The sequence below is a fragment of the Oryzias latipes genome, chromosome 20 (assembly GCF_053564925.1).
Source record: "Oryzias latipes strain Hd-rR chromosome 20, Olatipes_Hd-rR_3.1".
NCBI classification, from domain to species: Eukaryota; Metazoa; Chordata; class Actinopteri; order Beloniformes; family Adrianichthyidae; genus Oryzias; species Oryzias latipes.
Window position 1 is genome coordinate 16614127 of NC_136256.1, and position 12092 is coordinate 16626218.

At 39.0% G+C, this 12092-nt stretch overlaps 1 protein-coding gene across 2 annotated transcripts; it reads right to left on the reverse strand.

Moving 5' to 3' along the window:
* Nucleotides 1-200: 200 nt before the first annotated feature.
* Nucleotides 201-11094, reverse strand: LOC105356665 (sialic acid-binding Ig-like lectin 13). 2 transcript variants are annotated; one of them, XR_002292579.3, is made up of 9 exons: nucleotides 10914-11094; nucleotides 10295-10349; nucleotides 9781-10152; nucleotides 8435-8740; nucleotides 8259-8364; nucleotides 7061-7112; nucleotides 2276-2345; nucleotides 1435-1504; nucleotides 201-1324 (listed from the first exon to the last, which is right to left on the reverse strand). XR_002292579.3 is itself a non-coding variant. In XM_011488805.4 (7 exons), the coding sequence occupies exons 1-7, from the start codon at nucleotides 11028-11030 to the stop codon at nucleotides 6767-6769; spliced, it is 1053 nt and encodes a 350-aa protein (XP_011487107.2). In that variant the 5' UTR covers nucleotides 11031-11094; the 3' UTR covers nucleotides 6183-6766. The 2 variants fall into 2 exon arrangements, 1 of the variants encoding a protein (XP_011487107.2); XM_011488805.4 differs by lacking the exons at nucleotides 201-1324; nucleotides 1435-1504; nucleotides 2276-2345 and adding an exon at nucleotides 6183-6811.
* Nucleotides 11095-12092: the final 998 nt, after the last annotated feature.

Below are 12092 nucleotides of genomic sequence, written 5' to 3' on the forward strand. Positions count from 1 at the left end.
TGAAAAAAGCAAAAAAACGAATAGCAGTTATATAAGAACGAAAAATGTAAAAATACCCCCCCCCCCCCGACGATGTCATCGTCCATCCCGATGGTTGACAGCAAACATCGTCAACGGCCAATTTAAGGGACATCGCCCAACCCTATTGCAATCTTGAAAGACACAATGGAAATAGCATAAGGAAAAAAACTGTTAGAAGCCACAACTGTTTTAGAAAAAAACATTTTAAAATCAACATGAAAGAAGACACAACGAGGATTTACCTGTTTCCCTTTTAATTCAAAAGTTTGGCATATTATTTTACAGTTTTTGAAGAAGAAGCAGTAATTAAAGTTCATTGTTTTTGAGTAGTTGAGACAACCGTAATCACAGAAATATAAATAAATATATATCGTAAATAAAGAAAAAAGATTACATCTGGGGTCTTAGTTGTTATAAATGATGATCATGAAGAACTCTTGATGTCCAGGATCAATAAATGTCAAGAACTCAATTGGAATTAAACTTAGCAAGACATTTGCAAGCTTTCATCATACAGACTAAGAACACCATTAAAGAGCCATGGTGTCCTTTCCTTGCCTTTAAATCATGTTAGATCAGCGGCAAACAGAAAAAAAATGTGTCGATGTTGCCACAAAAGCCAAAAAGAGGCTGATTTTGTGAGGAAATGCAGAAGAAGTTGATGGTCCAGATATCGTTGCATTAGTGATTGGTCCAGATATCGTTGCATTAGTGATTGGTCCAGATATCGTTGAATTAGTGATTGGTCCAGATATCGTTGCATTAGTGATTGGTCCAGATATCGTTGCATTAGTGATTGGTCCAGATATCGTTGCATTAGTGATTGGTCCAGATATCGTTGCATTAGTGATTGGTCCAGATATCGTTGCATTAGTGATTGGTCCAGATATCGTTGCGTTAGTGATTGGTCCAGATATTGTTGCGTTAGTGATTGGTCCAGATATCGTTGCATTAGTGATTGGTCCAGATATCGTTGCATTAGTGATTGGTCCAGATATCGTTGCATTAGTGATTGGTCCAGATATCGTTGCATTAGTGATTGGTCCAGATATCGTTGCATTAGTGATTGGTCCAGATATCGTTGCATTAGTGATTGGTCCAGATATCGTTGCATTAGTGATTGGTCCAGATATCTTTGCATTAGTGATTGGTCCAGATATCGTTGCATTAGTGATTGGTCCAGATATCGTTGCATTAGTGATTGGTCCAGATATCGTTGCATTAGTGATTGGTCCAGATATCGTTGCATTTTTCGGGAAGGGAGATGTTGATGCATTTGTGCTTGTTTGTCCACGTAAAGAAGCTGTTGAACATAGTTTTTAATTGTTTAAAAAAAAGCTTAGATATTGAGCCCAATTTTATGTTTGAGGAAAAATTATTGATACTTTATAGAAAAAAAATAATTTTACTTACCAACAAAAAGCAGAATGAAGCAAAAGTGTGCAATCATGATGATGATGATGTTTTTTCTTTTGTTTTATCTCTAAAAAATAGAATTATCACAAATTAATGAAAATGTGTTTGAATACTTATTACAAAGAAATATTTATAGTGGAAGGACATGAAAGTATCCTCCTTCTTACCTAATGTTGTAACCAGTTACAGTATCTAGCGTTACAATTATTTTACTCACTTTTACTATTGTTTCTCTGGACTTCATTTGATTGTAATTTTGGCAAATATGAAAAAATAATATTTAGACACACTGAGGAGTGTATCATTTTGGCCAAACTAGCCATACTCACAGTCAAACCTAAAATAAAAGTACTATTTACCATGAAATGAAATAATCTAGGGGAAAAAATGAACGCACCAGATACATAATTTGAAAACTAGCAATAGCATTTTAAAACAGAAATAAATAAATTTTCAGCAGTTTATATATTGGAGATAATTTTTGCTTGTGTGATGATTGACCAATGGTCTCACTTGAGAATTGCTGCTACATACGTACAATTTTATTTTTAAGAGCCTGTTAATTATTTAGACTTTCTTTTAAGATTTTGTTTTTCACTTTTTATTTAGATATAGAAACCCCTTCAAATTTTCAATCAAACTTACAAATTGTTACAACCAAATAAAGGATGTACCTATAATCTCTCAGGTCCCTAAATTTTTTTTTCCGATTTCAGTTAAGCATAATAAAGTTGTTACAAGAACTATTTTCTAGAAAATTATTTATGAGCACCTAAAAACAGCATGAAATTACAAGAAAACATTTAGCATATAGCAGTAGAAATTATAATCTACTTACAGAAGATGTCCTTGCTTGAAGGGCAATCTGGGCAGTGAGTGGATTTGTGATCCTTTTGGTCAACAGCAACCTTTTTATATGTACAGACAAACACAGGATGACATTAGACTCAGGAAAAGGGTGGAGTGATGCTGGTTTCCATAAAAGAGAAGTTTGTCCTGTAATTTCACAAGTTTTCTAGTTTAGTCTGACGCCACAATGGACGTTTGATTAAATAAAACAATTGGACAACCTCTTTTGTGTGTGGCAATATTTTTTTACATGAGTAACTGGCCTTGTTAATGTGACTCAACTTTTTTACCCAATACTTGCATGTCCAGAATTCATCACTGCTGTAGTCAGCTGGGTGGAACATCATGCGGAAAAAATAAAAACAGACCAACTAATCTTAACACAACAATGCTTTGATTGGTTGAAACGTATGACAACCAAATTGTTGAGATGTGTCACAAAAGTGACAGAAAAATATAAGTAAAAATGAGTATTTGAATGAAGTCCCTGATTTCCCCTTCAATTAGCAACTACAGAAAAGACATAAAATCTTTGACTTCCTTGTTCTCTGCTGTCTTTTTTGCATATTCTAGTAGGGAGAAAAGAAATATGAAAACTGATACTAATGTACTTGTCACGTGTTTACGGTTAGCTAAGATCTGTCTTAAATCGGCTCTTTTTGTTTCAACATCAACGTTTATTTGAAAGGCCATAATGGTCAGGTTTGCCGTGGGAAATTGCCCTCTTCGTTTTTGTTTAGGGTTCGACTGGGGGAACTGGGTGGGTGGAGGGAGGAATCTGGTGACGGAGGGGTCCCATCTGTGAGTGATTGTCCTGTGTTTTCTGTTGTAAATAATTTTCAGATTTTATGACTATTTTATCTGCTTTTATGTCAAGCGCTTTGTGTTTTTAACCAAAATGAAAGGCGCTGGAGGGCAAAAGAGAACCCAAATTGGTATGAATTTTGGCATCTGACTGAATCTGTGGTAACGGAAGTGTGAAAAAAAGAAATTGAAGTGCACAAACAAATGAAACTTCATTCTGCATACTACATTTTAACTGCACAGACCATTTTTATTAGCTTCAAGACAACCTTAAGGTGGAAAAACTTCCATAGCTAAAATTAACTTGTGATAGATTTGAAACATGTCATAAAACATGATTTTACAGATTTACATTATAATAGAGGGGCTTCTAATTTTGAGTTGTGTGAGTGTCAAACAGTGTAAATAAAAACACAAAGACGTTCTGATCATTATGATTACTTTCTGAATGAGATTTTATGATAGCTGTTCTGTCCCTTTTTATGTCAGGGACATATAAGAGCATAACATAAAATTAATGTTTTTGCCCTAGCTTGAACAAAAACCACCCATAGATTGTCACCATACAAAATAAATTTATTTACAAATTGATCATTTAAAAAAAAAGGAGGCAGAAAGGCTTCAGGATGAACAAAGGCCCAAAAAAGTTTATAAAAAAAAAAAAACGCCCCTCTCACCCTGGGAGAGGGGCGTTACTGCACAGGACCCTAAGATACTGCACAGGACCCTCAAGCTCCCTGAGGCTGGGAGCTTGAGGGTCCTGTGCAGTATCTTAGCTGTTCCTAGCACTGCGCTTTTTCTGGACTGAGAGGTCTGAGGTCTTTCCAGGTATCTGTTGTAGCCACTCCTCCAGCTTGGGGGTTACTGCCCCGAGTGCTCCAATTACCACAGGCACCACTGTCACCTTCACTTTCCATGCTTTCTCCAGTTCTTCTCTGAGTCCCTGGTATTTCTCCAGTTTCTCATGTTCCTTCTTCCTGATGTTCCCATCGCTTGGTACTGCCACATCCACCACAACGGCTTTCCTCTGTTCTTTATCCACCACTAGAATGTCTGGTTGTTTCGCCATTACCATCCTATCAGTCTGGATCTGGAAGTCCCACAGGATCTTTGCCCTCTCATTCTCTACGACCTTCGGAGGTGTTTCCCATTTTGATCTTGGGGTTTCCAGTTCATATTCTGCACACATGTTCCTGTATATTATTCCAGCCACTTGATTGTGGCGCTCCATGTATGCTTTACCTGCCAGCATCTTACACCCTGCAGTTATGTGCTGGATTGTTTCAGGCGCCTCTTTGCACAGCCTACACCTTGGGTCCTGTCTGGTGTGGTAGATCTGAGCCTCTATTGCTCTGGTGCTCAGGGCTTGTTCCTGGGCTGCCAGGATGAGCGCTTCGGTGCTGTCCTGTAGGCCAGCCCTTTCTAGCCATTGGTAGGACTTCTTGATATCAGCCACTTCAGTTGTGGTACGGTGGTACATCCCATGCAGGGGTTTGTCCTCCCATGAGGATCTGTCCTCCAGCACTGTATCCTCTGTTCTCCATTGCCTTAGACATTCACTGAGCACACTGTCAGTTGGGGCCTTGAGCTTGATGTACTCATGGATCTTGGATGCTTCATCCTGGATAGTGGCTTCTACGCTCACTAGTCCTTGGCCTCCTTCCTTGCGGCTAGCATACAGTCTCAGGGTGCTGGATTTGGGATGTAACCCTCCATGCATGGTGAGGAGCTTTTGTGTTTTAACATCCGTGGTCTGTATCTCTTCCTTTGGCCATCTTATTATTCCTGCAGGGCATCTGATAACTGGCAGTGTGTAGCTGTTTATTGCCCGGGTCTTATTTTTGCCATTGAGCTGGCTTCTCAGGACTTGCCTTACTCGTTGGAGGTATTTAGCTGTTGCAGCTTTCCTTGTTGCCTGCTCCAGGTTGCCATTTGCCTGTGGAATTCCAAGGTACTTGTAACTGTCCTCGATGTCTGCTATTGTTCCTTCTGGGAGTGAGACCCCTCCTGTGTGGACTACCTTGCCTCTCTTAGTCACCATCCGGCTGCATTTCTCGAGCCCGAATAACATCCCAATGTCAGTACTGTAGATCCTGGTGGTGTGGAGCAGGGAGTCAATGTCACGCTCACTCTTAGCATATAGCTTGATGTCATCCATGTATAGGAGGTGACTGATGTTGGCCCCATTTCTGAGTCGGTATCCATAGCCAGTCTTGGTGATTATTTTGCTGAGGGGGTTCAGACCTATGCAGAACAGCAGTGGGGACAAAGCATCACCTTGGTATATCCCACATTTGATGGACACTTGTGCAAGTGGCTTCACATTGGCTTCAAGGGTGGTTTTCCACAGCTTCATTGAGTTTCCTATGAAGGCTCTTATAGTCCTGTTGATGTTGTACAGCTCCAAGCATTCAGTGATCCATGTGTGTGGCATCGAGTCATAGGCCTTCTTGTAATCAATCCAGGCTGTGCACAGGTTGGTGTGTCGTGACTTACAGTCTTGAGCGACTGTTCTGTCGACCAGGAGTTGGTGTTTGGCTCCTCTGGAGTCTCTACCAATGCCCTTCTGTGTGTTATTCATGAATTGATCCATGTGCCTATTTATTTTGGTTGCAATGATGCCTGACATGAGCTTCCATGTTGTGGATAGACAGGTTATTGGCCGGTAGTTGGATGGGACTGCACCCTTTGAAAGATCCTTCTGGATCAGGATCGTTCGCCCTTCAGTTAGCTCATCTGTTAGCAGCTGGTTCATTTGTGCTGCCAGGCGCTCATGGAGTGCGGTAAGCTTCTTTAGCCAGTAGGCATGTATCATGTCAGGGCCCGGTGCTGTCCAGTTCTTCATACCTGAGACTCTTTCTTGGATATCTGCCACTGTGATGGTTACTGGATTCTGTTCAGGGAGGTGGCTATGTTCTTTTTTTGTCAGAGAGACCAGCCACTGGGCATTGCTGTTATGTGCTGTCTCTTTTTCCCATATAATTTTCCAGTACTGTTCAGTTTCTAGCCTTGGTGGGTCTGCTCGGCTGTTTTGACCCTGCCACTGAGCGTACACTTTTGCAGGTTGAGTTGCGAAGAGCCTGTTTATTCGTCTGGCTTCATTGTCTCAAACACAAAGTACCACAAAAACCCACAAAGTGCAACACAAACTACAGCACAAGTGGGAAAAGAGAGCCAAGCTACAGTGGCTACAGGTTACAGCAAAGCTCATTTCTCGCAGACTGAAAGTCCACACAGTGATTTTAAAGGCTGCTTCCATCAGCGCGGGTCTAATGGGAGCCACACATTCTCAGCACCACACATGAAAACAATCAGACTTTTTTTTTTTCATTCTGAAAAACAGCAAAGTAAAAAGAAAAAAAAGCTACTTTGGAAAATATTGATTTTGAAATCAGAGTTTCTAAAAAAAACATAGAATTAAAATAATATTCAACATGATTCAAATTAATATTTTAAAATGCTGTTTTTAAAGCAACATGAAAAATATTTAATAATATTATGGCTAATTTAAAATTTGTGTGCAGGTTTTTAACAATTTCATGATCTTTTGTGTATTTATGAGAGATTTATTAGTCAATTGTGTGATTGCACAAGGTCATATTTATATATTTAATTATGAACAGTTTGGGACTCCATAGGGTGAAGAAAGTCTCATCTTGAAAAAGACTATTTCTCCTTAGTGGATGTCTTGACGATGAGCAGCATTTTCTTCACCCAAACTCTGAAAAATACATGATAATAAAATGAGGTCTCATGCACTTTGTCATTGTAGGGATCTGCTGTAGCAGGCATTGAATTCTGCAAAGATCTTACACAATGCAAGCAAAATATACTTGTTCACTTGCAAAACAAATGTAGTTGACAAAAAGGATGTTTCAACAGTCTGCTAAGTTAAAACGAATTTACCCAGACAAAAACCTTCAACATGTAAAGCAGCTGTACCTGGAAACAGAGATAAAAACTGACAAACCTGTGAGGTGGGGTGATTCTGATTTGAAGATGAATGTCTACACTCAAACCACCTGCAAAAGAAAGAGGCCAAACAATTGAGACAAAAAGGTGTCAGGATATAATGTAAAGCAATACATTTTTCTTTTTACCTTGTCCTGTCCAACAGCTGAGCAAACAGATGAGAGCTGAAGGCCTCTTGTGTTTGACATATTTAACTGTTACAACATGGTACTATGATTCTTCTGACTCACAAGGTGTATCTTTGGATAAACCCCTTTTGTAGTTTAGGCTAAACTATATTGATATTGGTTATATTTATAACCGTTTTTTTTTTTTTGAGAGAGTGATGGGGGGGCACAAAAGAAAGGGGGAAAAGGGGGATTAAGGAATTGCTGGAAGTTTATACCGGTGATCAATACCGTCAGGTGTAAATGTTGGTCTAAAGGGGTGGAGTCTGTCCACACACACACTCAAATTTGTTACCAACATACCTGTTGACTTAAAAAATCTTCACATATAAACATGTCAACGTTTACACAATACAACTACACTTCACACGCACATAATTATGCATACAGACCAACACATCTAAAGCATTTCATTCTGTCACATATACTATTTGTGCAAAGGTGAGCTAACACCTGTGCTTGAGTGAGTGTTTATGTTCTGCTAGGGGGGAAGATGGAATGTAAAGAAAAGAAAAGAGGGAGAGCGTCCAGCCATCCCCACAACAAGACCCCCGCTGAAGCACTAGTCGTAGCCAGGACCTCCCTACACCCACACAGAGTAGCAGAAAGGAAATTTTCCCTCCGGGCAATCGCGTCTGCCACCCAGACCAGGCCTGTAAGAACCGCCACAGGGGCCCCTAATGCCAGAGAGCAGGGAGGCACAGGAGCTCAGAGAGTGGAAGCTCAAGTCCAATCAAAAGAATAGCCACCTAGCTACACCTGGGGGCCCAGTGCAGTGCCCCAACTCCCGGGTAGAACCCCTAGCCTCAGACAAGCAGCCCATCACTACACAGGAGTTCTAAGCGCCCACCCACCCCAACCCAAGGCATGAGCCATGGGCCAGGTTTTGAGGTTCAGCAAGAACCTGGAATCAGGCGTTAAAGGTTGCAGGCCCCTGCTCTAGATGTTACATTTTATAATGAAAATGGGAAACATGAGGTAAAAAAAAAAAAAACTGGACACAAAAAAGTGGAAAAATCAGACAATTACCAGATGAGAAAACCCAAACAGATGAGTAGAATGGCCCCTATAATCCCTTTAGTGATTGACACCAAACCTGATGAACTTGAGAATGATGATGTCTCCGTAGGAGCACCTGAGGAAAGCCTGAAAGATTAACTCTTTTAATCAGAAACGTTTGAACCATGATGAAGATGATCACTTACGTGAAACATTAAGAGTTTGTTGTGTCTCTGCTGTCTTCACATTTTCTCCTTTGTTCACAGGATATTTGATGGAGCAGTTGATGGTGAATCCATCGTGAGTGTCTGACAGAGTGATGTTCTCCTGGATTTTAGTTGTAAAGCTTCCATTTGTGTTTTTCTCAATTTGTCTTTGAGGGTCTTTTGAAAGATTCCAGGTGAGTTCAGGAGGAAATTGAAGGCAGGGAGTGAGAGCTGAGCAGGTGACAGTGACAGACTCCTCCTCCTTCAGATCAGCTGGAATTTCAATGCTGGGACTCCAAGCAGAATCTGTGGTTTAACATCAAACACACAATTAACACAAAAAATACACAAAGCTAAAGACACATCATGTCAGTATTGAGATCCTTTAATAGAGTAGCCATTAAACACTTCATTTTAGACTGCAACAAACCAAAAGATTAAAGAGATGATTTAGGAATGAACTAATAAATACTTCTAACCCTTTAAAGCCCACTGCCTCAACAAATTAACCGAAAATTCTAGATTTTTTTAATGAATGCATTTAAAACAATTTAAACTCCACAAAGCAAATTTTGCAATGTCTTTTTTTAATGAGATATAAAAATTAGTGTTCAGGAGAAAAATCACTTTTTTATTACCCACTGTCACCGATTTGATACATACATTTTAACATGGAGTAACTATTATAAAGAATTCTTCTCAACAAATTTAGGATTCTTTCAATAGAACAAGTAGTCATTTAAAGAAAGAAATAACAATGGATGAGTTATTATCACCATAGTTTTAAAAATTAGCAAAGCTTTTCCCGCAAAAACTGTCTGAGACTTTTACGCAGCAGCCATTTTGAAATGAGCAGGAAAAGTCCTTCAACTGCCCCGTAGTGGAATGATTTTGATCTGCAGAGCGAAAAAACTCAATTCAACATGAAACTCACACTTAGCCAGTGTTTTACTTGGCCAGGAGTCTACTGAAAAAAACAGGTGGTCTGTGTAACAAAAAAATATTTCATCAAACATTTTCTGTAATATTCCACCTAACATGATTAACCACACACAGTCAACAGTGGGCCTAAAAGAGGCAAAAGGCCATACCACAAAATGTTAACTAATCAAAAACGTGAAATTTATAAACCCAGAGTGATAAGATGCAACACTTTTATAACATTTGTTGACAGAATAGTGTAATTTTGTTTTAAAATAAAAGTTTTATATGGCTTTTGGTCAAAATCTCAACAGTTGATGTAAAGCTGTTCAAGGAAAATGTGAAAATTCTTATATTGACATCAGAGTTTGTAAAAGCAACAGTGCTTCAAAGTTATGAACACAAATAAAACAAAACTGTCTTACCACTGACTGTTATTTGAACAGGATCACAAGCAGCTGTTGCCGTGAATTGCCCATCCTCAACTCTGAAGAAGTAATTGTCTGCGTAGTTCTCTTGAACGTTGTGTAGAACTGTTGTGCAGTTTTTCTCACTCAGGTTCCCAATAAAAGTCATTGAATATTTATTGTCCTTCCTGCTGCTGTTGTAAACCACATTTTCTGGGTATTGGGCAAATCTGGGATCCTTTCTTATCCACACTCCAGCAGCATTGGCTGTGGTTTGAGCTGTGTTTCCTCTAAATTTACATGGGATCTGCAGACATGTTCCTTCCAAGGCTTCCAAGCTCTTCGGTGCATCAATGAAGAATGTTGCTGGGTAAAGACAAGCGGCTGCATCTGAAAACAATGTCATACATGACAAAATGCTATTTATTACTTATGGATTCAGTCTAACATATAGTTCAGACTTTGATCAGCTCAGCCAGCCTTCAATTCTACTTTACGATTCAACAACATGAGAAAAGAAAAAAAGAGTCACCTGCAGCAAAGAGGACCATTATTGTTGTCATCAGATTCACAAACATGCTTGTTTCCTAAATTAAAAAAAAAATGAAGAAAAAAATCCATTATTAAAAATTTGAATAGAATGTTTTTTCTTCAGGCTTTTCCCATCAGGGGTTGCCACAGCAAAACAACCTCTCCTGTGAGGATGAGTTGCTTGGTTAACTTGTCAATGTTTTATGCTGGATGCCCTTCCTGACACAACCCTCTCAATTTAGCCGGGCTTGGGACCGGCACGGAAGCAGAGAAGGGAATAGGGAGCAGCCTGGATTTGAACCCTAGTTTCACAGATGGAAGGTGCTGCAAACCAGCACGAGCTAAACCAGCTCCCAAAAACTTTGTATTGAAGGTATTCTTTTCAAATCCTTTTTTGATCTTTGAATAATATTTTAGCTCCCAAAGTCCTTTACATTTAACAAATACAGACAATTGGTGTCTATAAAACTGTGACAACTTTATAACAAATTAAAAAAACAAAATCCAACAGCTGTATTATACCCACAATGTACACAATTTTATGCAGGACACAAGGAACAACAAAACAGAAGTATCAGTTCAGCAAGTTCAGAAAAAGATGTGGTAAAAACCTTCAATACCTCCTGTCCAAAGGTAATTATGAAGTCAGAAACAGAAGTGCAGTGCTGTCCTGTCACTGCAAAGCCACAAGCCAGCAGGCTGTGTAGTGCTCCCCAGAGTTGAAAACTGTCAAGCATCACATGACCAATGGTTTCATTCCTGTTTTGAAGCCTTAGATAAAAGATTTCAACATCTGTAAGAACACCAAAAATGAAGATCTGACAAGAGGAAGTGAACTCTGTAAAGAAGAACCAGTGTTATTTTTAATGAACCTGTTTTTTTATCATGTAATGGCAGCAACAAGTAAAATCGATTCAGCACAAATATATATATAGATTTTGAGTGTGAGTTGCCATATTGTCAGATATTTGATCAATCTCTAATCAAACTGCGGATTGTTAGTTTCTTGATTTCAGCTTTTCCTAGAAAAAAATTCTCACAGTAGAAGCAGAAGCTTTAATGTCACACTTGAAGAGCTGATTTTAACACTGAGCCAGATAACAACTGGTCCTTATCTAAAAAAGTGATGCTGAACACAGTGTTGAATTTTCAGAGTTAACATAACTCTTTTGGGTGTTAATCATTGAGCACTGGCGGGAATTTAATTTCATGTTGGTGCTGAAAAGGGCTGCACAATATGATGAAAACTCGCAATATGCAATGTTCATGATCATTATTGTGATGACTATATAACTTGTGGAACATGAACAAATGGTGAAACAACCAAAAACATAATTTCCATCTCACTGCCACAGTTTAATTTAAATAAGAGTTAACCCTTGTCTACATGGAAAGCCAACATCTAACATAAAAGAGCTCCATCCGATTGGTCAAATGCATAGAGGAATTTATTTGATTAATTAAATACTTCAAGACGCCATAAGATTGTTTTAGCACAATTAAGGTCCCCATTTAATGCAATTGTCACCATCTTTTGCTATATGCGTATTGTACAGCTTGATATCGTGATTACAATATATTTGCGATTTATTGTGCAAGCCGAGTGTTGAATTAGCTCCACGGGAAATGTCAGGATTTTATACTGCATGTTTTTCACCCCACAGTCATTTTAACTCTTAGCATTTTAACTCTGAGCATTAACCACAACACTTGTAGAATGGGGTTAGGGCTTTACACTTGCTGTTGTATTAATAACTCTGAAAGAGTCAGATCAGTTTGATCACAAAGATATGATGCTG

What these genes read in the sequence shown, in the direction of transcription:
- LOC105356665 (XM_011488805.4), bottom strand. Translation starts at nt 11,030, where the DNA reads ATGCTTGACAGTTTTCAACTCTGGGGAGCACTACACAGCCTGCTGGCT. An exon ending in TGTTCAAATAACAGTCAGTG is followed by an intron (nt 8,741 to 9,780) that starts GTAAGACAGTTT and finishes GTTAAACCACAG; the next exon opens with ATTCTGCTTGGAGTCCCAGC. An exon ending in ACAAACTCTTAATGTTTCAC is followed by an intron (nt 8,365 to 8,434) that starts GTAAGTGATCAT and finishes GGCTTTCCTCAG; the next exon opens with GTGCTCCTACGGAGACATCA.